The sequence below is a fragment of the Mobula hypostoma genome, chromosome 3 (genome assembly GCF_963921235.1).
Source record: "Mobula hypostoma chromosome 3, sMobHyp1.1, whole genome shotgun sequence".
Classification (NCBI taxonomy): Eukaryota; Metazoa; Chordata; class Chondrichthyes; order Myliobatiformes; family Myliobatidae; genus Mobula; species Mobula hypostoma.
The window spans coordinates 173,627,815-173,653,901 of NC_086099.1; the positions used below are offsets into that span (position 1 = coordinate 173,627,815).

The window sequence follows — 26,087 nt, forward strand, 5'->3', positions numbered from 1 at the left end:
GGTAGCAAATTATTTAAACAAAGAAAGAATGCTTAATCAAACGATATATTTACAATATGACTGGAATAATAAATACACAACATCTCTGCTTATGGAGTATAAGAAATGCAGGAGAACACTTAAGAAAGAAATCAGGAGGGCTAAAAGAAGCATGAGGTTGCCCTAACAGACAAGGTGAAGGAGAATCCTAAGGGATTCTGTAGATATGTTAAGAGCAAAAGGATTGCAAGGGACAATATTGGTCCTCTAGAAGATCAGAATGATAATCTATACATGGAGCCAAAGGAGATGGGAGAGATCTTAAATGAATTTTTTGCATCTGTATTTACTCAAAAAATAGAAACAAGAGTCTATAGAGGTGAGGCAAAGCAGCAATCATGTTATGGACCCTGTACAGATTACAGAGGAGGAGTTTGCTGTCTTATGGCAAATTAGGGTGGATAAATCCTCAGGGCCTGACAAGGAGTGCCCTCAGATCCTGTGGGAGGTACAGAAATTGCAGGGGTCCTAGCAGAAATATTTAAATCATCCTTAGTGACAGGTCAGGTACCAGAGGATTGGAGGATAGCTAATATTATTCCACTCTTTAAAAAAAGGCTCTAAAATGAACCAGGAAATGATAGGCCAGGGAGCCTGTCATCAGTAGTGGGGAAAGAACCTGATAGTACTTTGTGTGCGGTTGGTCATGCCTGATCAATCTTATAGAGTTTTTTCGAGGAAGTTACCAGGAAATTTGATAAAGGCAAGGCAGTGGATGTTGTCTACATGGACTTTAGCAAGGCATTTGACAAGGTCCCACATGAGAGGCTGGTCAAGAAGGTTCAGTCACTCAGCATTCAACATGAGGTAGGGAACTAGATTACACATTGGCTTTGTGGGAGAAGTCAGAGAGTGGTAGTAGATGGTTGCCTCTCCGACTGGATGCCTGTGACTAGTAGAGTGCCGTAGAGATCAGTGCTGGGTGAGTTGTTGTTTATCATCTATATCAGGGGTCCCCAACCATTTTTTGCACTGCGGACCAGGTTAATGTTGACAATATTCTTGCGGACCGGCCGACCGGGGGAGGGGGGTGGGGTTGCCAACCTTCTCACTGTGTTTACACCGAGAAAGACTACCATGACCATGAAGCCTTGTGTGGGAACCTGCGTGCGCATGCGTGTACGTGCTGCTTTTTTTCTACAAATCGTTTTTGGCGATTCTGCTCAGTGAAACTACACTGTACATACATTATTTCTACTTTATATAGGCTGTGTATTTATCATATCATTCCTGCTTTTACTATATGTTAGTGTTATTTATTTCCAGTTTTATGTGTTATTTGGTATGATTTGTTAGGTTATTTTTTGGGTCTGGGAACGCTCAAAAATTTTTCCCATATAAATTAATGGTAATTGCTTCTGTGCTTTGCGCCATTTTGGCACGAAAAGTTTCATTGGAACGCTCTACCTTATCGGGGGAAATACGGGACAAGGGCAGTCCCGTATGAGACAAACCAATTTAGCCCAATATACGGGAATGTCCCGGCTAATATGGGACAGTTGGCAACCCTGGGGGGGGCGGGGGGGGTGTTAATCACGACCGGAATATTGGTGATAAGTCAACTATAAGTCACTTATAAGTGGCTAATATACTCAATTTTGTTTCTAAAAGGGTTTATCTAATGAATTTAATATTAAACACACAGTGCATATTTTCCTCCCATGAATATAGTCACTTATAAGTCAATAGCATCATAACATTTTAAGTATCGTTTGGATACTAAACACACAGCGCATATTTTCCCCGTATGAACATATAAAATCATTACAACATACCAATATCGCTGAATCAGTGGGAGCCCTGGGCTTATTTTCCTGCAACAAGATGGTCCCATTGAGGAGTGATGGGAGACAGCGATACTCGAAGGGGGTTCCTTATGTCCAGTCTATTCCGCAATTTAGTTTTCATTGCATTCATTGCAGAAAACCCCGCTTTGCAGAGATATTTTGGAAATGGAAGCAACGTTTTCAGTGCTTTCGTGGCTATCTCAGGATATTCAGCCTTCACTTTGATCCAGAATGCCGGCAGAGATGTTATGTCAAACATACTTTTCAGCCCGTCGTCATTTGCAAGCTTGAGAAGTTGATCTTCTTCCCGCGCTGACATGAATGACGTGTGCGTAATGACCTCACGTGCGTTCAAGTTCAACAGTGGGTATGACAGGGAATGAGGAAAGGTGCAGCTGACTCATATCGTTTCATATCGCCAAATCATATCGTTTCCTCGCGGCCTGGTAGCACATGCTTTGCGGCCCAGTACCAGTCCACAGCCTGGTGGTTGGGGACCACTGATCTATATCAACAATCTAAATGATAATGTGGTTAACTGGATCAGCAAATTAACAGGTGACACCAGGATTGGGGGTGTAGTGGACAGCAAGGAAGACTATCAGGACTTGGACTGGGATCTGGACCAACTGGAAAAATGGGTTGAAAAATGGCAGATGGAATTTAATGCAGACAAGTGCAAGGTTTTGCTCTTCGGTAGGACCAACCAAGATAGGTCTTACACAGTGAATGGGAGGGCACTGAGGAGCGTGGTAGAACAAATTGATCTGGGAATCCAGGTCCATAATTTGTTGAAAATGACAGCACACGTAGATAGGGTTGTAAGGAAAGCTTTAACAACTTTGGCCTTCATTAATCAAAATATTGAGTACAGGAGATGGGGTGTTATGTTGAAGTTGTACAAGATGTTTGTGAGGCCTAATTTAGAGTATTGTGTGCTGTTGGTCACCTACCTACAGGAAAGATATAATTAGGTTCAAGGAGTACACAGAAAACTTACGAGGATATTGCCAGGACTGGAAGACCTGAGTTAGAAGGAAAGATTGAATAGATTAGGACTTTATTCCTTGGAACTTAGAAGTTTGAGGGGGGATTTGATAGAGGTATACAAAATTATGAAGGATATAGATAGGGTAAATGCAAGCAAGGTTTCTCCACTGAGGTTGGGTGGGACTACAACCAGAGATCATGGGTTAAGGGTGAAAGGTGAAAAGTTTAAGGGGAACAGGAGGGGAAACTTCTACACTCAGATGGTCAGGAGGGTATGAATGTGTTGCTAGTGCAGGTAAGAAACATAGAAACATAGAAAACCTACAGCACAATACAGGCCCTTCAGCCCACAAAGTTGTGCCGAACATGTCCCTACCTCGGAAATTACTAGGCTTACTCATAGCCCTCTATTTATCTAAGCTCCATGTACCTATCCAAAAGTCTCTTAAAAGACCCTATCGTATCTGCCTCCACCACCGTTGCCAGCAGCCCATTCCACGCACTCACCAGTCTCTGTGTAAAAAACTTACCCCTGACACCTCCTCTGTACCTACTCCCTAGCACTTTAAACCTGTGTCCTCTTGTGGCAACCATTTCAGCCCTGGGAAAAGGCCTCTGACTATCCACACGATCAATGCCTCTCATCATCTTACACACCTCTATCAAGTCACCTCTCATCCTTCATCGCTCCAAGGAGAAAAGGCCAAGTTCACTCAACCTGTTTTCATAAGGTACGCTCACCAATCCAGGCAACATCCTTGTAAATCTCCTCTGCACCCTTTCTATGGTTTCCACACAAGGTAAGCTTGATTTCAGCATTTAAGAGAAGTTTGGATAAGTATATGAACAGTAGGGATTTGATCCCGGTGTAGGTCAATTGGAGAAGGCTGTACTTTTCTATATGACTGTGACTAAGTGGGCCAAAGGGTCTGTTTCTGTGCTGTATTTTTCTATAACTCCATGACCCTATAACTCCCACTATTGGAAACATCCTCCCTATGTGCACTCTATCTACACTGTTCAATATTCAGTAGGTTTCAACGAGATCCCATCTCATTCTTCTAAATTCCAGCAAGTACAGGCCCAGAGCCATCAAAATGCTCCTCACACATCACCCCTTTCATTCCCAAGATCATTCTCTGAAATCTTGCCTACACCCTCTCCAACGCTAGCTCCTCCTTTCTAAAATATGAGGCACAAAACTGCTCACAATACTGCAAGTGTGGTCTGACCAATGCCATAGAGGTATAGAAAAATACAACACAAAACCAGGACCATAGTCCTCCATACCCCTCCCATCCACGTACCTTTCCAAACTCCTCTTCACCATTGAAATCAAACTCACATGCACCACTTGCGCTGGCAGCTCGTTCCACACTCTCACAACCTTCTGAGTGAAGAGGTTTTCCCTTATGTACCCTTATAAAGCCTCAACATTACATCTTTGCTTTTATATTCTAGACCTCTCGAAAAGAATGATAGCATTACATTTGATTTCCTTACTACTGAGTCGGCTGCAAGTTAACCTTTAAGGAATCCTGCACGAGGACACACAAGTCCTTTTGCACGTCTGATTTCTGAGTTTGCTCCTCATTTAGAAAGTAGTCTATGCCTTTATTCCTTCTACCAAGTGCATGACCATACATTTCTCCATGCTGTATTCCATCTGCGACTTCTTTGCCCTTTTCCTCTCATCTGTCCAAGTCCTTCCACAGACTCAGTGTTACTTTAACACCACCTGCCCCTCCACCTACCTTCGTATCATTCACAAGTTCAAATTAAGTATTCTAGTTCTTTGAGAATTACTTACACAGTTAAATATAAACAGACATCAACTTTGTCATGTGAATTTAAATAAACTGTAGATATTTTCATTTGACTGAGAGTCAAAATTCTAGTACAGCAGCAAAAGAAGAAATCTTCGTCCAATATAAACAAATGTTAATTCTTTCCACTAATGTTGGTGTACCTTGCACAGATATGTTCTCAGTTCCAATACAAATAACTGCTGGATTAACTTAATGTCATGCCACCTTGGGGACAGATTGCCATCAGGCAGGTTTCAACAAGTTACCTTCTCAAGCTTTCTCTCCCCCTCTCCACTGCAGCAGTGTAACTAGGGGCAGCTACTTTGTGGCCAAGATAGGGCAATGTTTATTTTATAAAATATCAGCAAAACTAACAGAAGGATACCGGGAGGACAGAAATATTATTACTGCGGGAAACAGTAATCTTTCAGAAATAAAGCAGCAATTGGATTCAAAGAATTACCATAATCACTTTTCATCAGAAAATTACATTCAGTCTGATCCAGAATAATAAAATGAAAAAAAATTACACTTATTGCAGGATATCTGTTGAAACTAAATTCAGTCCTAATAGCAACAAGCATTGGACTCTTCGAGGCAAATTGATTACCTGGGAAATGGCAGAAGATCACATTACTTTAGAAAATTAGGAGAGAAATTTGTAAGTTCCTCTCAGAGTGAATAAAATGTGTTTAATTGCTTCTATTCAGTCTCACTAGAGTTGGGAAAGAATTGTATTTATTGCTCCTGATTTCCAAATAGCACAAATAATTCTGTCACAGCACATGGTGCTGAAGATCAGAATCAGCTGTTCTTATTCATGGAAATGAATTGGATTGGGGTGTAAGGCATACCCTTATAAAATGGTGATTAAGTTTATTAAGAATGCAAGAGAAGCAAAGTACTGTAGACACTTAAACCAAGACCTATGCAGCTGGTGGTAAAGGCAAGTGACACTAAAATATACACAGGACAGGCTGAGTAACTTGCACGATAAGAGCTCCCTCTTAAACAGCAGAAAATAGAAACATAGAAAACCTACAGCACAATACAGGCCCTTCGGCCCACAAAAACATGTCCCTACCCTAGGCTTACCCATGAATGAACATACATCACATAAATAAAAAATAACCCTTTACAGAAGATTAAAGTCCATAACATGTTACATTCTTCGTATTTCTAAGTAATAAAAGAAAACTGCAGAAAGAATAAAGGCTTCTTCTGCTTGTTGTCTATTTGTGGACAACAGAAAACCCAGATCAGGCCTACCAAGGCCTTGCATGAGAGCTGTAATCTTATGGAACTTTCTTCCTCAAGGGATGTTGGAAGCACATTCTTTAAATATTTTTAAGGTAGATGGAGATAGATTCTTGCTAAGCAAGGAAGATGAGAGACTCTGGGAATGTAGAGTTGAGGCTGCTGTCCAATCAGAGAGGCTTGCTTGATTGATAGAGCAGGCTCATGAGCTAAGTGGCCTAATTCCATTCTTAATTCATATTCAAGTTAATAGCTAAGTCTCTTTTTCAGTTAATCATTAATTTTTACCCTAGAGGTAAATGGTCTTTGATGATGTGAAGCTGTGAAAGCGATTTTTTTCCAGATACAACATATCTGAAGAGAATGAAGCATTTGCCATACGTCAGTTGTAAGACTTTTGGCTACGTTGACCGGTAATCCTTAATGTAGGCCACAACAATATTTGTATTACAAAGTTTGATTCCATTTTAATGCAGAGAGGTGTCCAAAGAGTAATCTTTACTTTGAATTTTCATTTTCTTTTATCCAGACATCACCAGTTGTTAAAGAGATGCTTTTAATTCCCTGTCAGTGATGTCAATCATCTTGATGAGCAGATATAATTGGGACCAGTTGGGTGGACACTGTGACTAGCATGGACTGGTTGGGCCATGGATCTGTCTCCATGCCCTATTGCTCGAAGACTCCTCATGTACCTAGATATTTATCTTCATGTTAGATTTCACAATATTACGTCCAGTCATAAAGATGGGAAAGCAGATACAAAATACTTAAACTGAAACCAGAGGCTGCAAATGCTGAAAATCTGAAATAAAGATAGAAAATGCATCTCATACTCATCTGATCAAGTAGCAACTCGGGTGAGAGAAACGTAGTCAAGTTAACCCTTTTATATTAAGTAGGACTTGCACTTCATGGTGCCCTAGAAATGATATTTTAATTTTACTCACATATTCAATTTAATTAAAGTTTGCCTACCACTAGGAATAGTGGCAGCAGTGATGAGTGATCACATCAGATCACAGAAAATACAGTCATAGAATATGTCTGCATCCTGGGAACGTGTTTGGTACAGCATCACTCATCCATCCCAGTGTTGACTTCTTTGCAAGCCACAGTGCAGATATATTGCCACATTTACAACTGTAACCTTCTCCTCAAAGTACAAATAAAGAAACATTTTATTTTAAGGATTGTTAGTGGCTGATGCCATTTTCCAAGCAGAAATCCAAGAATAATTCCACAAATGCTCAACTCTGCAAAATTATTATATATTTCCTCCTGAGGCAATACAGGAGATTTCCAAATAAAGCTATTTTGTTTTCACCATGGAAACAGGCTCTTCTTGCATGCACAGTATTTTAGATTGAATATACTTCATGTAATTTTATGTTGAAATACAAATCTGTGATTTGATCATTAGTGGCAATTAATTTTACTAAAAAATCTGAAACAAAATTGTTCTAAATGACAAAGCATGTGGCAATAACAAGAATGGTGGTGTCTCACTTCAAATATATCCTGATTTGAATACTCCTGCATTACACATTCAAGTTTAATGGTGAACAACTTAAAAGCCAAAACTGAAGTCTGTGCATTATATCAAAAGCTACTTCAAGGTTCAATTTATCTGCTTTGATTCTGTCTACATAAATGAAATGAATCTTAGTTCTCGGTCTCAGATGATTTAACGCCTTTGTCTCAGGCCTTCAAGGTTTGAAAATTCCTGAGAAAGGCTAAACTATTTTCGGGAATTATCATTCCCCTAGAGTTTCAGAAAAGAACACAGTGACAGACAGACCATCCATCTTTTATTCCATTCTGAATAGCTGGGTTACAAGTCAGAGATCACTGTTTAAACTTCTTGAGTGTTGTTCTGTGAATTATGAAGGTTACTGGGTACACTATCGAAATTAAATGTAACTCTGTCTTTCACTGCTTTCCACTGCTCCAATTCTGCCGAAATCAGTTGTTACAATGTATTTATTCCTGGCAAGAGAATGATTCAAGTCAAAAGCAGGAAGCTTGTGGTAGGACTCCACTCGTTTTGGTGCATCTCACAACTATAAATTAGGATACAGACTGCAGTTAGAGAACTAGCACAGCAGAAATTAGTACAATTTTGTGTATGCCTTAGGAACTCCACCTTGCATTTTTGATGATGAATTTCACATCACATTAAACATGAAATTAATTTGCCCCAGAATTTATCAGAACTAACATATCCCATTTATTACTATTCCCTGTATTTCTCCTTGTGGATAGTTTCTCAGTCATGTTTTTTTTTTCAGATTATCTATTAGCTAGCGCTTATGCTAATTATTATAAAGCTATCCAGCAAGCAGATGAAAGCTTTCATTGTGACTACATCAATATTAATATTTCAATAATATTTCAATGTTTAAAATTCAAAGTAAATGTATTATCAAAGTACACATATTTCATCATACACAGCCCAAAGATTCATTTCCTTGCAGGCATACGCAATAAATCCGATAACCACAATAGAATAAATGAAAGACCACATCAACTGGGCATATGACCAGTGTGTAAAAGACAATAAACTGTGAAAATTTTAAAAAATGAACTAATAATAATAATATACAAAGTCATAAAAGAAATCACATCTTACTGTAAATACAAGGCTGATCCAGTATAGCGTCAGAATGCCACAAATTATATTATGACTGATCAGTTATTACAGATAGGACAATCCGTAATAACCGTTTGGATATACTAATAGAGGATAGACAGGCAAGAACAACAGTTAATAAATATCTCAAATGTGAAAATCTGCAGATGCTAGAAATCCAAGCAACAGACAAAATGCTGGAGGAACTCAGCAGGCCAGGCAGCATCTATGGAAAAGAGTAGTCAACATTTCAGGCCGGGAACCTTCAGGAGAACTGGAGAAAAAAAAGATGAGGAGTTAGAGTTAAAAGGTGGGGGGAGGGAAGGGAGAAACACAAGGTGATAGATGAAACAAGGAAGGGAATGGTTCAAGTAAGGAGCTGGGAAGTTGATGGTGAAACAGATACAGGGCTGGAGAAGGGGGACTCTAATGGGAAAGGACAGAAGGCCATGAAAGAAAGAAGAGGGGAAGTGTACCAGAGGGAGGCAATGGGTAGGCAAGGAGATAAGATAAGAGAAGAAAAAGGGGATGAGGAATGGTGGAGGAGAGGGGTTCAAGAAATTGATATTCATGCCATCAGGTGGGAGGCTATCCAGATGGAGTATAAGGTGTTGCTCTTCCAACCTGAACATGGCCTCATCATGACAGTAGAGGAGGCCATGAATTGATGTGTCAGAATGGGAAATGGAATTAAAAAGGGTGGCTACTGGGAGATCCTGCTTGTTCAATAAGTGAAAAGCACCAGAAATATGCGGAATTGAAAGAGGAAATTGAAAGACTATGAACTATGAACAGGGTATACATTGTCCCAATAGTAACAGCTACAACTGGTATCATCCCAAAGTCACTACATAATGGCATTAACAATTAGGCCAGGGGTCGGCAACCTTTTTGCCTCTGTGGGCCGGATGGCATATTAATGAGCGGACGGTGGGCCAGATAAATGCCATAAAAAACTTGAAATATGGGAATTATCCATTTAAATACATCTAGTTTTGTTTTGCCTCAAATTAATGAATTATGCTAAAAAATCATTTGTGCTTAACCAAGGATGCCAATTAGTAATCAAAGAACTCAGTTTAGTTTTTCTGTCCCACCATTGCTGGTGCCCCATCAGTTGTGATGCTAATTAGCTTCGACACATTAAGTTTCATTTCTGACATCATTTTCAGCAAAGCTTCAAAAATGTCTGCTCCAGTAACCGTGTCCTTCATAGGAATTAATTGAATAAACTCTTCAAAAATTTTGAAAAGTCGAGGTCACTCCTCGCACAAACACTGCAAGTTGAGCAGTGTCTCTCAAGTCTGTACTCTCATCAAGCGCAATTGGAAACAAATGCAATTCGTTGCAGGCATCCCTTAAACAACTTTTAACATCTGCTGACATTTCTTCAACTCGCTGTGTGATCGTTCTAGCTGACAGGCTGATAGAGGCAAATAAAGATTTCTTTTCAGGACAAACAATATCCACCACTACTTGTAAACATTCTGTGATGAACTCTCCATTTGTAAAAGGCTTCATCTTTTCTGCAATCCATTCTGAGACTTCGTAGCTGGCACGGATATTTCCTTCATTTTCACTGCTTTTTCGGCACTCAGCGTCTACTTTCCTGCGTTTTGTACTCATTGCCATTGGAATTTTTTTCTTTGATTTTATTTCGAAATGCGAGTTATTCAACAAGTATCGTAGAACATGTAAATATCTGGATATTGAGCGTGGATTTCTTGTTAAAACACAGTGAACACTGTTTCTTCTTACAAATTTGAACGATCCCATTTGAAAACCTGCGCATGCACGGAGAGTATCTAATACACATTAATAAGGTGGTCTGCCTTCCTGTCATTTGTATATACCAGTGTTTGGTTTGGAACAAAACGGATGAGTCCTGAGGCAGATGACAGCATGACCTGGGAGGGAGTGGTCCCTCATAATGGATGCTGTTTCCGTGTAAACAATGCTCCATGTAGATGTGCTCAATGGTGGGGAGGGTTTTACGTGTAATGGACTGGGCTGTGTCCATGACTTTTTGTAGGCTTTCCATTCAAGGGTGTTGATGTTTCCATATTGGGCTATGATGCAGCCAGTCAATATACTCTACACTGCATATCAAGAGAAGGGTTTGTCAAAGTTGTAGATGCCGTGTTGAGTCTTTGCAAACTCCTAAGGAAGTACAAAATGTAGCCATGCTTTCTTCGTAATTGCATTCATAACAGTGAAACACAACAGCCAATAGGCCACATTGGGCTTTTATGCAGTTAAAACAGGAGAGCCATCATGATGGAAGTCATGATTAGTTGAGACAACTACAACTTGATAGGAGATACATCCAGCATTTACATACTCTGTATCTTGGAGGACACAATTACAAGATGGAACTCAAGAGGATGACGAATCATGGAAATGCTGATGGATTTTCCCCATTTACCCCTGGAAAAGGGAATAATTGAAAAATTTGCAAACAAGGACACGCCTCTTGACATATTCTGTCTAATACAAATCAAAAGTCTCCCTATTACAGCAGAGATGATCCAAAGGGAAATCAGAAAAGACCCTACACTGTCTCAGGTCTACACTGTAACACAAAATAACTGGAATGTGCAGCAGAAATTCCAGTTCCCTGATTTTCATTTTAAATCTTTTTTTATTAATTATTATTGAAAATCAACAAAAAAATACATTAAAGTAATCAAATCAACATGTCAATATGTACAATGAGAATTAAATGATCAAATAACTGATTAACAAAGCTAAACAATATATCAATAATAATAAAAAATAAAATGTTAAAACTTTTTTTTTGGAAAAAAGAAAGAAGGGAAAAAGAACCCCTACTAACAGAAAAAAAAAAGAAAAAAAAAACCATTGGGAGCACAACCCCGGAGCTATACGGCATACAAGCTCCCATAGAAGAAAAACACCAATCCGCCAACTCAAATCCGTTTAAACAAGAATGAGAAGGGGACCATCTTAATTAACTCAAATCAAGTCATAGTAGCGGGCCCAATTTTTACCAGTGCCCAGAAGAACCTGCTCCTGACAGGGATTTCCTTTTGTTGCTCCATCTAAGCTGAGAGCTAAAGTGTTGGAGGATATACAATGCCAGTCTTCCAGGCATGGTCAAAATGAAAGTATTGGCTTGAAGCTTTGTCTGGTGGTCTGGGATAAATCAGCAGATTGAGCAGCTTGCTGTGCATTGTGTGGGATACCAACACACCCAGTAGATGCCAAGAACAGTGTCTCTCCATCCCTGGGAATGGCCTGCATTGCCCTGGCAGAGGATTCCTCTGGATTTTGCCGAACCATTCAAGGGAACAAATTTCTTGTAGTAGTGGTTGCAGCTGAAAAATGGCCAGAAGTGTGCCTAATTTACACCTCGGACTTCAACTACTGCACAGAGTCTTGTCATCTTCAAAAGTTTTCTGACGACTCTGCCATAGTTAGATGCATCAGCAAGGGAAATGAGACTGAGTACGGGGCTATGGTAGGAAACTTTGTCACATGGTGTGAGCAGAATTATCTGCAGCTTAATGTGAAAAAGACTAAGGAGCTGGTGGTAGACCTGAGGAGAGCTAAGGTACCGGTGACCCCTGTTTCCATCCAGGGGGTCAGTGTGGATATGGTGGAGGATTACAAATACCTGGGGATACGAATTGACGATAAACTGGACGGGTCAAAGAACACTGAGGCTGTCTACAAGAAGGGTCAGAGCCAACTTTCTCTCCTGAGGAGACTGAGGTCCTTTAACATCTGCCGGACGATGCTGAGGATGTTCTACAAGTCTGTGGTGGCCAGTGCGATCATGTTTGCTGTTGTGTGCTGGGGCAGCAGGCTGAGGGTAGCAGACAACAATAGAATCAACAAACTCATTTGTCAGGCCAGTGACGTTGTGGGGATGGAACTGGACTCTCTGACAGTGGTGTCTGAAAAGACGATGCTGTCCAAGTTGCATGCCATCTTGGACAATGTCTCCCATCCACTACATCATGTACTGGTTGGGCACAGGAGTACATTCAGCCAGAGACTCATTCCACCAAGATGCAACACAGAGCGTCATAGGAAGTCATTCCTGCCTGTGGCCATCAAACTTTACAGCTCCTCCCTTGGAGGGTCAGACACCCTGAGCCAATAGGCTGGTCCTGAATTTATTTCCTGGCATAATTTACATACTTATGGTTTAATTACTATTTAACTATTTATGGTGCAACTGTAACAAAAACTAAGTTCCCCCGGGATCAATAAAGTATGACTATGACTATGACTAATCACCTCCACCGCAGCCTCACAGACTGTTGATGTGTTGAAAAGCCTCTTCTGAAGGATTGATGTTCCAGAGCACTTAGTCAGTGACCATGGATCACAGTTTGTTGTGGAACAGTTTCAGTCATTCCTGAAAACGAATGGAATAAAACATATTACATCTGCACAGTAACCACCCAGCTATGGATGGCTTGGCAGAAAGGTTTGTCCAGTGGTTAAAAAATGCACTGTGAGCAATGTTAACAGAACGCTAACACTGAATCAGAAGCTCGCCAATCTCTTCCTTGCATATCACAATGCAGCACACTGCACAGCCAACAATTCAGCAGCTATGCTTTTCCTGGGTCATCCCTTGTACTTATGCTTGGATCTTCTCAAACCCAATCTCAGAAGGAGTGTGCAGGTCAAACAGCTGAGACAAACTGAGGGTTCATCAAACAAGGAAGCTTGATGTTTCACTCCTGTACAAGCAGTCCTGGTGAGTGACTACAGAGGTGATCAAAAGCAGATACTTGGAAAGATTAAGGACAGGACTGGACCATTCTCCTACACAGTGGAGATTATCCCTGATGTCATCTGGGGGTGGCACATGAATGAACTGAGGACAGCAGAGTCAATTGCTGGAGACGAAAGGTGCCCAGAGCTGTCAGAACCACTTCCTGCAGTTGCAGAGTCAACTCCTAAAACCACAATGGAGGAAGCCCCAGAACCTGAAATTGTTTCGCAGCCTCAAGCCTTTTCTGCAAAATACAGTGAACCCCTTGACAGGAACGATGTTACCCCACAGGAGTAAGAAATCCACCATGGACGGTGATGGAATCTTTAGGCCTAAATGGGAAAATTTTTAATTTACTAAGCTGTGCATGTCTACATAGTAGTTATATTGTAATTTTATGTATCCCACTGTACTACTGCCACAAAACAAAACAAATTTCATGACATCCTGTACATGACTGATGATAAAACTGATTCTGATATGGGTCTCTATTGTGGACTGAGAGTGGGAAAGGAGCAGGAAAAGGGGAATTATGGTTGGGAAAAGGAGAAGAGAGAGGGGAAGGAGTGGGAAGCAACAAAGAGACATTCTGAAATGATCAATAATCCAATTGTTTGGAATCAAATGTCCTTGCCTGGTGTCTCAGGGCTGGGTGTGTCTGCACCTGCACCACGCTCCACTCTGGCACTCCTTCTCTGCCACCTGTCCCACACCCATCCCGTGGCGCTCCACCCTCACCATTCCCAACATCCTTTACTCCTGCCAGATTTACAAACTCTCTCTCTGCTCCACGTTGACAAATACAGGACTGCACAAAAGTCTTAGGTACCACGTCATATGTGCACACCTCACTAAAGAGAAACTAAGTGTATGCCAGTTAACCTCTTCTTTCAGTTAGTCCTGACGAAGGGTCTCGGCCCGAAATGTCGACTGTGCCTCTTCCTAGAGATGCTGCCTGGCCTGCTGCGTTCACCAGCAACTTTGATGTGTGTTGCTTGAATTTCCAGCATCTCCAGAATTCCTCGTGTTTGCCAGTTAACCTGGTGGGCTCCCGTGTTTGCCCCAGATAGAGGTATTCAAGTTTATCCTGCAAGTTATCCCAGGCTCCTGTGTTTTTCTTTCGCTTAGTTTCAAAACTTGAATTTATTTTACAATTTTAAAAAAAAGCAGAAAAGCACTCAACTCAAGATCAGTGACCTTTCATAACAGTCCACATCAAGTTGTGGGGGGAAGGTAAGATACTGGGCATTAAAGAATTTCTTTAAAATACACTTACCCATGAGGAATTTATGAATATTAGAACATATTTCTTACCAGAAGATATACCAAACAGAATGAAAACAGAAAATTATTTTGTAACATCCAGTCATTCAACATATGACAGGTGCAAAAACACTAAGCATTAAGCTCCATTACTGGATCTGCAAAACCTTGCCCAGATCTTTTAATTATCCATGTATCTCACTGCTCAAGTATAGATAATGAAGCAACAATTGTCGGCTTATCGCAGTTACCCTCAATATAAATAGAAGGGTGAATTTTAAGACAGAGATTGGTAGTGGCCAATCTGATATTAAGGACTAGAATTAATTGCTCTCTTGGAAATTCTGATATAATAGTACACTAAACGAGTTCTTCCAAAAAATTTTTTTTGCCAAAAGCTTTGTTTAAAACCTATTTTGTAGGTGGACTTGGTGCAGCTTTATCCCATGAAAAGGACCGTACAATTGTTACTTTTAGACAGTAAACAAAGAAAATTGTGTGGAGCGGAGAATCGGTGGGGGGATAAGTAAACCTATTAAGAGGACACTGAGGTGTGTAGCAAGCCTTGGGTGGAGTATTTCCTGTGGCTGAACTGATTACCATCTTCATAAATTTCAGTCAGGCAAGACTGTCTAATTTAGTTGTGTCAGTGAAGCATTTACCTTTATTTTGGATCTATTTGCTTTGGTTCCATCCTTCATCTGCTGCTTTAATTAAAGAGAGTTAAGTCTGAGCACATCCCAGGACGATACAGTGTTACCGCCTCAACAATTATTGAGATGAGGTACAGAAAGTGCAAGGCAGGAGGCCATTTTTTATCTCACTATCATCATAGGAAAGGGAATAAATTAAAGCAGGAAGTCACAAACAGAATCCACTGAATGCACAGCTGGTGTCAATGCAAGGACTGTTTAGCTGTTTTTTTTTGCAGGTGCAAGGTCTTGCGGCCTTTACCATCAATCTCCTTCCCAAAGCTGCCCATGCCCGCACATTGCCTTTCCCACAATCTTGCTAGCACAGTTCACCGTCTTCCAGCACAAGCATGCACAGATCCATCCACTGCCCATTGGTTGTTCCCCTCTACCTTCCCAGGCAAGAATTAAACAGGGAATGGGCCAGGGTTCAGATATTTGGTGGGATACTTACTTTGTCTTTCTCTGATAAGGCAGCGCATCACAGGAAGAGTTCCCTTCAAATGGAAGGGTCCAGCTTCCTGAGTCTGTCCCAAAAGTAGGTTATGCAGATTTCCTCATTTGTGTGCAGACGCAGACAAGGCTGGGAAGCCTTCATTTCCTTCCTAGCTCCAAGAGAACAGATCCAGATGGGAGCAGAGACCATGCTCCCTAAACCAATGTGGGCCTTGATGACGTTAGCCAGGGAGCATAGTGATCACAAGAGGACAGCAATACATGTTCAAACTAAGGTGGAGGTACTGGCACTTCCACCGCCTGTTGTTCTTGATCTTGTTGATGTGATGCCACTAGGAAATACTGATGGTTGATATGCCCGTGTTACTATAGTGCAGCTGTGGAATGAACACTATACAGATATCCCCCACTATCTGAAAGTAGAGCATTCCTATGAAACCTTCCGTAAACCGAAATGGTGTAAAGCAAAGAAGCAATTACCATTAATTTATATGGGAAAAATACTTGAGTGTTCCCAGACCCAAAAAATAACCTACCAAATCATACCAAATAACACATAGAACCTAAAATAACACTAACATATAGTAAAAGCAGGAATGATATGATAAATACAAAGTAGAAATAATGTATGTACAGTGTAGTTTCACTTACCAAAATCAGGAAGACAGCAAGCACACTCATACAGTTCTTTGTAAGCATTCAAAACATCCTGCAAATCTGCCCTAAACCTACGTGCCCTTTCAAAATTAAAGTCATACTTTTCTGCAATCATTGCAGCACTGTAAATCGTAGTGAAAATCTCACGCAAGTGCTTCACATTCAGTTCCTGGATGACTTCATTTTCGGGCCATTTGCTATTGCATCATCTTCGTCAACTTCCACACAGAAAGAGTTCAAAGCTCTGGTGGCTTGATGCTGAGGTGCTGAGTGTCATTCCCGGGGAAGGAGCTTGGCGGTACTGCTTGGGGTGCACGCTGCCTCTATAACGGCTCACTGCAAAATAAATGCTGAACGCTATTTTCGCTTTTCCCCTTTTTTTTTTGTAAAAGCGAAAATCCTCTTCGGATTTCTTTCGGTTAGCGAAAACAGGTACTAATGTAGGTCTTTCGTAAAAGCCAAGTGGCGTAAAGCAAACTTTTGAAAAGCGGGGGGGATACCCATACAGTCAGAGAGCTGGTGAGGCTGACACAGATCAAGCAGACTACAATGTCTGGTTTTGCTGTGTGTGTGTGATCATTCAAGTGAATACCAATCTGAGTCCTGTGGATAGTAAAGAACCTTTGTGGATCATATTGTGGCTTGCTCACTGTTGAGCACAATAGGAATATTTTTTGCAGTCATATTTTGGATCCATTTGAGCTTGTGATTATTTGTGAACTACAGGATGCCAAGAGTGGACAACTGCATGACTGCAGCATAAGCCAAAGGTCTAGGCAGTAATTAGCTTTGCTAACAGCAGACGGTGATAGCCTGGCAGCTCAACGAGATAACACATATGCGCTATTTGTTGGCTCAAACTTGGAGGTTGCCCACACTAGCGCACATGAATATCAGAAAGTACAACATATCAGGATATGTTGCAATAAAGGCAAATGCAATGTTAATATTCATTTCAAAGAGGACAAGAAGCCACGGATGTAATGCTGAGGCTTTAAAAGGTGCTCGTCAGACCACTTTTGGCCCCATGTCTAGTTTCCCCACCAGCCTGGTACTAGCCTTCCCACCATCGAGGACATCTTCAAAACGTGATGTCTCATTAAGAACCTTCAACACCCAGGACATGCCCTCTTCTCATTACTACCATCAGGGACGAGGTACAGAAATGTGAATAACATTCAACATTTTGTAAACAGATTCTTCCCCTTCCCCATCAGATCCACGAAACCTTGAACACTACCTCACAATTTTGTTCTCTTCTTCTGCACTATATATTTATTTTTATACTTCTTATTATAACTTATAATAATTTAATATATTGTACTGTACCACTGCTGCAAAACCACAGTCAGTGATAACAGACCTGACTGAATGGTTTAAAAGGTGCTCAACAAACTGCCTGCTGACGCGTTTATAGCAAAGCAGTTCCATCAAGTCCTTCAGATAAAGAAGAAATATCAAAAGAATATGAATTACAATGATTCAGATAGAGCTGGCTAGCTGTGGAGAATTATAACTAAAACAACCAGAAGCATGTACTCAAATCAATCAATTGCCTGAGAAAATAAAACTGCTTGTTAGTTGATTCCTATAAACTACTGAATCTTTGTATGTTACACACCTAGAATTATTCCTTCCACATTACCATCATCTGCTGCCATTTAAATGCATTCCACAGTCATGCACTAAACTTGACATCTGCTGTGCTTTCCTGCGACCAAGAAATGTGATGGAGAACATCAAATAGTTTGTTGCATTGAAAGAGTTAAATATTGCATACAATTGAAATACATCACATCTTAAGCCGCAGTCACACAGGTAAACATACACAAGGAAAAGAATGAGCTCAAATGATAGATCTAATTCTTTTCAAACTTATTTCAATACATCGGAAAACAGGTAACATCACAGTAAACAACCAAAGTTCAGGTGAAGTGGATGTGTAAATTAACAAAGTTCAGCTGAAGTGAATTAACAAAGGTGTGACTGGTTCTTATCAAACAGGAGAATTGGAGTAACGTACGTCTTAAATTCTAAAGAAATTAGAGATTTAAGATCTGCACATCTAAGGAATACTAAAGAAAGAAGCTCCTATTAATGTATGTTTAACTTAATAAAAAGATTTACCTTTTGCTAGTAGGATAGATTTACTAGCATCTACATTGTGCAATATTAAATTTTCAAAAAAGAAATTTTCTAGCATTTAAAGGTTCAAGTTGAAAGTTCCATTTTATTATCAAAGTATGCAAAATTCAACTCTGAAATTTGTCTTCTCCAGATAGCCATAGAATACAAAAAAAAGTAGATAAAAGAAAGATATCAATACCCCGCCGCATGAAGAGAAAAAGAAACAAAAACTCGAAAATCCCAAATAACCCAACCATTCTCTCACGCAAAAACTAACCGATCATACAAATCCATCCCGCCAATCCACAACAAGAAGTAATGGGCAAGAAGACAAAAAAAAAACTGAAACTAGAACTGAACGAGGCCTATATGAACTACAGTTAGTTATAACCATAGTCCAATCCATAATACTCAGAATTTCAATAATATCTCATAGAAACGTAGAAAATAGGTGCAGGAGTAGGCCATTCGGCCCTTTGAGCCTGCACCGCATTCAGTATGATAATGGATGCTCATCCAACTCAGAACCCTGTACCTGCCTTCTCTACATACCCCCTGATCCCTTTAGCCACAAGGGCCATATCTAACTCCTTCTTAAATATAGCCAATGAACTGGCCTCAACTGTGGCAGAGAATTCCACAGATTCACCACTCTCTATGTGAAGAAGTTTTTCCTAATCTCAGTCCTAAAAGGCTTCCCCTTTATCCTCAAACTGTGACCCCTCGTTCTGGACTTTCCCAACATCAGGAACAATCTTCCTGCATCTAGCCTGTCCAATCCCTTTAGAATTTTATACGTTTCAATAAGATTCCCCCTCAATCTTCTAAATTCCAGTGAATATAAGCCTAGTCGATCCAGTCTTTCTTCATATGAAAGTCCTGCCATCCCAGGAATCAATCTGGTGAACCTTCTTTGTACTCCCTCTATGGCAAGAATGTCTTTCTTCAGATTAGGGGACCAAAACTGCACACAGTACTCCAGGTGTGGTCTCACCAAGGCCTTGTACAACTGCAGTAGAACCTCCCTGCTCCTGTACTTGAATCCTCTTGCCATGAATGCCAGCATACCATTTACCTTTTTCACCACCTGCTGTACCTGCATGCCCACTTTCAATGACTGGTGTACAATGACACCCAGGTCTCGTTGCACCTCCCTTTTTCCTAATCGGCCACCATTCAGATAATAATCTGTTTTCCTGTTCTTGCCACCAAAGTGGATAACCTCACATTTATCCACATTAATTTGCATCTGCCATGAATTTGCCCACTCACCTAACCTATCCAAGTCACCCTGCATCCTCTTAGCATCCTCCTCACAGCTAACACTGCCACCCAGCTTCGTGTCATCCGCAAACTTGGAGATTCTGCATTTAATTCCCTCGTCTAAGTCATTAATATATATTGTAAACAACTGGGGTCCCAGCACTGAGCCTTGCGGTACCCCACTACTCCTGCCTGCCATTCTGAAAAGGTCCCGTTTATTCCCACTCTTTGCTTCCTGTCTGCCAACTAATTCTCTATCCACATCAATACCATACCCGCAATACCATATGCTTTAAGTTTGCACACTAATCTCCTGTGTGGGACCTTGTCAAAAGCCTTTTGAAAATCCAAATATACCACATCCACTGGTTCTCCCCGATCCACTCTACTAGTTACATCCTCAAAAAATTCTATGAGATTCGTCAGACATGATTTTCCTTTCATAAATCCAAGCTGACTTTGTCCAATGATTTCACTGCTTTCTAAATGTGCTGTTATTCCATCTTTGATAACTGACTCTAGCAGTTTCCCCACCACCGATGTCAGGCTAACCAGTTTATAATTCCCCGGTTTCTCTCTCCCTCCTTTTTTAAAAAACGGCGTTACGTTAGCCACCCTCCAATCCTCAGGAACCAGTCCAGAATCTGAGGAGTTTTGAAAAATTATCACTAATGCATTCACTATTTCTTGGGCTACTTCCTTAAGCACTCTGGGATGCAGACCATCTGGCCCTGGGGATTTATCTGCCTTTAATCCCTTCAATTTACCTAACACCACTTCCCTACTAACATGTATTTCCCTCAGTTCCTCCATCTCACTAGACCCTCAGTCCCCTACTATTTCCAGAAGATTATTTATGTCCTCCTTCAATGAAGACAGAACCAAAGTAGTTATTCAATTGGTCTGCCATGTCCTTGTTCCCCATGATCAATTCACCTGTTTCTGTCTGTAAGGGACCTACATTTGTCTTAACCAATCTTTTTCTTTTCACATATCTATAAAAGCTTTTACAGTCAGTTTTTATGTTCCCTGCCAGCTTTCTCTCAAATCTTCTTTCCATTTCCTAATTAAGCCCTTCGTCTTCCTCTGCTGGACTCTGAAATTCTCCCAGTCCTCAGGTGTGCCACTTTTTCTGGCTACTTTGTATGTTTCTTCTTTGGAATTGATACTATCCCTAATTTCCCTTGTCAGCCATGGGTGCACTACTTTCCCTGGTTTATTCTTTTGCCAAACTGGGATGAACAATTGTTGTAGTTCATCCAGGCGATCTTTAAATGCTTGCCATTGCATATCCACCGTCAACCCTTTAAGTATCATTTGCCAGTCTATCTTAGCTAATTCATGTCTCATACCTTCACAGTTACCCTTCTTTAAGTTCACAACCTTTGTTTCTGAAATAACTATGTCACTCTCCATCTTAATGAAGAATTCCACCATATTATGGTCACTCTTACCCAAGGGGCCTCTCACACAAGATTGCTAACTAACCCTTCCTCATTGCTCAGAGAGGAAGCTCAGAGAGCATCGGGACCCAGCAGCCCCTCCGAGGGCAACGACTCGAACCAGTTCAATTTAAGTTGCAGAGACAAGGAAGGCATTCAAGGATTTTTTTTTGTGCGGTATATACACAAACACACACACACACAGTGACTTTTTTGAAGTATAAACAATATTTCTTCAAAATTTTATACATTTTAATTCTTCTTGCAAACATTGATTTTTTAAAAAAACTAACATTAACTTATGAATCATTAGTCCTCTTCTGCAAGAGTAAAAAGTGAAGCTCTTCTTTAAGAGACTTATTCTTTAATTTCGCAGAAGAAAAATACAAACATGTTCTGTTATTTTAAAAATGCAAACACGAGGAAATCTGCAGAAGCTGTCCACAGTACAGTCCTGATGAAGGGTCTTGGCCTGAAACGTTGACTGTACTTCTTCGTATAGATGCTGCCTGGCCTGCTGCGTTCACCAGCATGTTGTGTTATGTCCTTTTTGCACAATGGGTTAAATGATCTTCCTCCAGATTGTTACGTTGCACACCCAGACCATGTCCTCGTTTCTTCAGATAAAGCTATGCTACACTTCTAAGAAACAGTTTCGCCAATTGATCTAAATCCAAATGGTATAACATAAATAATGCTAGAATTCAAACTAATTAGTTCAATAGGCTAGATGCAAATCCAATTTAAATCCAGTGTTACTACAAAAATTTGGTTATACATCAAAACTTGCCCTTCTCTTCCAACCATATCACAGACTTTGTTCCTACATTGATAAATACGTTGTCAGTTACTCAGTTATCAATATAGATTTTTTTGCAAATCTGTGTTTAATGAAGCAAGATGAAAACATGAACCATACCGCAGTTAGAAAAAAAGTTATATGCTTTAACACTGTACAAGAAATGGTATGTCACTGTTAACCCTGACAAACATTCCTGTATTATCTCAGAAACCAATGTATGATTGTATAAGAATACCTGAATTAAAATGTATATCAATAATTTAAAAATGCTTGAAGTTTCAGGCTGCTGCAGAAATTGCCATTTATGCTTATTAAAGTGGTTTTGCGAAACTGAAACAGTATGTACATAATAGAGCAGCTTAGTTTTAATTCACAATTATACAGATATACATCTGGAGAAACTTCTGAAATGCCTGCTTCGCTGCCACTGCTACTGTGCAATCGAGAATCTCCTCCGGGGAAGGCCCCAAATCCTCGGCTTTGCCTGTTGCCGGGGCCGGGGTCGAAGTACTCGGCAAAGATGGTGCTCAGTGCTCAGTGTTGGAGGGCTGGTCAGAGGCTCGAAGTTTTCGGACGGACTCAGAGTCGGACTGTGGTCGGGTGCTTCCAGGGTGCTGCGTCGGCAAGTTTGTGGCACTGAAAGTTCATGACGGAGAGTTTTCTTCCTTCTACCGTCTGCGTGAGATGATGGGACTTTCGAGAGACTTTGAGACTTTCTTTTACCGTGCCCATGGTCTGTTCTTTATCAAATTACGGTATTGCTTTGCACTGTTGTAACTATATGTTATAATTATGTGGTTTTTGTCAGTTTTTCAGGCTTGGTCTGTCTTGTGTTTCTGTGTTATCATACTGGAGGAACATTGTATCATTTCTTAGTGCATGCATTACTAAATGACAATAAAAGAGGACTGCGTGTCCTCATAATCTAATCTAATCTAAACTAATCCTCTATACCCATTGTGCTAACTTGAACGTAAAAAGGAATGTAATAAGAAATTGTTTCCATAGATAAATATAGACATAGATATACACATATGCAACAGGATGTAAAGAACTATCATTGACAAAAAGACTTACTTATTCCACGCTTGCCTAAGTTTTTTAGAACTGTACTGCGTGAAGCGATCTGGAAGAAAAAGAAATACAATGAGTGTTTCCATGTTGCTTTTTAATTAATCATTGTACTAGTCCCTTAAATAATAAACAGCATTTAGAATATTTAAACAGACAAATAAGAAGCTTTTATCAAGGCAAATATTAATTTACAAAGTATGTTAAGCTTTATACGTTTAAATCTCTGAATTAGATTCCAGTACAACACCAGATACTTCAGCACATAAACCTGGATGTACTCCTGTGCAATACTGTAAGGGAGTCCTACACCATTAGAAATACAATTTTTCAGATGAGATGTTGTATTGAAGCATTTCTGCCCTCTTTTGTGGACGTATATTAAACAAAGAGTAGAAAGATTTGCTGTATATTGGATATTTCTTATTCCTCAATGAACAAGAGTGAACAGGCCATTATCACATTGTTATTCAGTAAACCTTGCTGCATTGATATTTATGAGACCTTAATGTATGCAAATTGACTGCTAAATTTTCTATTTTAAGACTTTTATCATATTCTGAGGTCATTGCAAATGCTACATAAATGCGTTTTTTTAATATAATAAGGTAGTTTACTAATACAATCACCATATGCAATGAGAAGCCACTAGAAGTGAAACATGAGACAGATTTACCCTTAGATCTGCAGGTGTTTAATTCATTGCTTTTAATTATCTGACTTGATTATTATCATCTGCTACTCTCTATGCAAATCTGATTAATTTATCCTGCACAATTCACCAGAGCCAGATGCAGCTGAATCTTTATCAGAACATAGTTCATTCCAGGTATCAGTTAAACATTTTTCTATGTATTTATTTTCTCACTAACTTTTATTATTCCAAATTTTTTTTTGCAGTATACTGTTTTGTGTTCAATGCGAGATGTTAAAGCTCTGTTAATAATTTTATGAAGGCTCTAATTTATGATGACCTATCATACAGTCTGTGCCTCTGATATTATTCAGTCCTGGATTAAAATGCAAATAATTATGACTGCATAGGCTAGAGTAGAAATCTTAGGAAGCTTAATAAAGGAACAAAACCATTGATGTTAGACCCAAAGCAAAACAAAAACCAGAAAATACCAGGAAGTACAGCTACACTTGTTTAGGCAACACTTTGAATATCATGTACAGTTTTGGTCACCATGTTACTGGAAGGATGTGATTCAGCTAGAAATGGTTCACAAGAGTGCTGCATTATAAACAGAGATTGAATATTCCTGATGGAGGGTCTTGGCTCAAGATATCTACTATTTGTTCCCCTCCATAGATGCTGCCTAACTTGCTGAGTTCCTCCAGTGTGTGTTGCTCAAGATTTTCAGCATCTACAGATAGGCTGAGTCTGTTTGTTTTCCTGGAGTGGAGGAGACTGAGGAGTGACACGATAAACCTATCTGTAATCTGAGAGGCATGATAGGGTAGATAATCAGAGTCATTTTCCAAATTGTAGGGTCATCTAAAACCACAGGTTTAAAGTGAGAGGGAAGAGGTTTAAAGAGGAGCTATGGTGTCACTTTTCCTGAGTAGTTAGTATCTGGAATGAGGAAACTAGAAGAGGTGCTGGAGGCAGGAGCAGTACAGACATCAAAGAGGCACTTAGACAGGTACCTGAATATGCTAGGCATAGATAGATGAAATTAAAGCAGGCCAGTTTGATGGGCATAGACAACTATAATGGTCAGCAGGCAGAAGGGCCTGTTTCTGTGCTGTATTGTTCTATAATCCTGTTAAATGGCTATGGGCCTGCCTAGTATGTCTAGTCCCTAAGCCTGGTTTATATTTCTGCGCTAACTGGACGCCATAACCTACGCAAGTGGCCTACGTGCGTTGTGAACATTTATACTTGTGCATTGGTGTGTCTGCGTCACTCTGTAAATCACCACCAAAACGCTAGTTGGCGGTGGGGTTTCTATGCCACTGCGTTGAGTTTCTTCATGTTGAAACTCAACACAAAGAAACTCAAACTTCAAACAATGGCGACTGAAACTGAAGGAGGGTGAATTTTCTGTGCTTGTCCGGCCACTGAGAGACATGGACAAGGAAATGCATTTCAAATATTTTTGGATGTCCGCAGGTAGATTTGACGATTTGGTTCATGGTCTCCAATCATTTATTTCGCATCAGTGTACGCACAGTATACTCAGAGACTGGCAATCACCATTCGAGTTTTAGCTTCAGGTGGAAGTCAACAGGCTGTAGCAGCTAGCTACAAACAGGCGTCAAGCACAGGGTCCTCCATAATTTCAGATGTCTGTAAAGCTTTATGGAAAGTATTGCAGCTATAATTCCTTCCCTGCTCTTCATTCGCCCAATGGGAAGCTATTGCAGCGTAGGAAGAAATGCGATGCTACCAAGCAGACCAGTCACAGTTGTTTCGGTCTGCGTCTCCATGATGCGCAGTTACATTTTTGGGGAGGTGCGCGTCATGCTATGGCGCAGGGTATGCGGCTACGCTGTACCTAGGGTGTCGATTTGACCCACAAGTATAAATTGGCCTCTAGGCTACGTCCACACTAGACCAGATAAATCCATAACCGAGCTTTATCTCTTCATTTTGACCCTCCGTCCACACTGAAATGGCGTTTTCCTCCCCAAAAACTGAGCTTTACTAAAAACGCTCTCCAGAGTGTTTAAATCTGAAAACACCGGCTGGGCGTTGTAGTGTGTACGGGGTAACTGGAAGTTTTAAAAAACCTGTCGTCCCTTTCATCGGTGAAGAGACTATGGCTGTTGGAAATGTTTCCAGAGTGACCCCTCTGTGGGAGTGGGGAAGATGTTGGTGGGACCACCCGGGGGTCTGTGTGTCTGTATGTGTAGCTATTGTAGTGGCTGTGAGGCTGGTATTGTGGCGGTGAAAAGTACTTGGGGGGGGGGGGGGGGGAGCCATCATATTCCTCATCATTGCAAATCCCTGTGCAACAGAGTTAGTCAGTTTTACAATGTTCATCGTCAGCCGGGTCATATTGTCCGTGAACTCCCTGTCGGTTACCTCCATACGCTCCA

At 40.5% G+C, this 26,087-nt stretch overlaps 1 protein-coding gene across 3 annotated transcripts in view; it reads right to left on the reverse strand.

The window, feature by feature from the left end:
- Positions 1–26,087, reverse strand: part of cdk14 (cyclin dependent kinase 14) — a 648,395-nt gene that overhangs the window by 183,644 nt on the left and 438,664 nt on the right. For all 3 annotated transcript variants that reach the window (XM_063044119.1, XM_063044121.1, XM_063044120.1), the window contains one exon: positions 23,046–23,094. In XM_063044119.1, the coding sequence (XP_062900189.1) occupies positions 23,046–23,094 (49 nt within the window). The remainder of the gene's footprint in view (positions 1–23,045; positions 23,095–26,087) is intronic.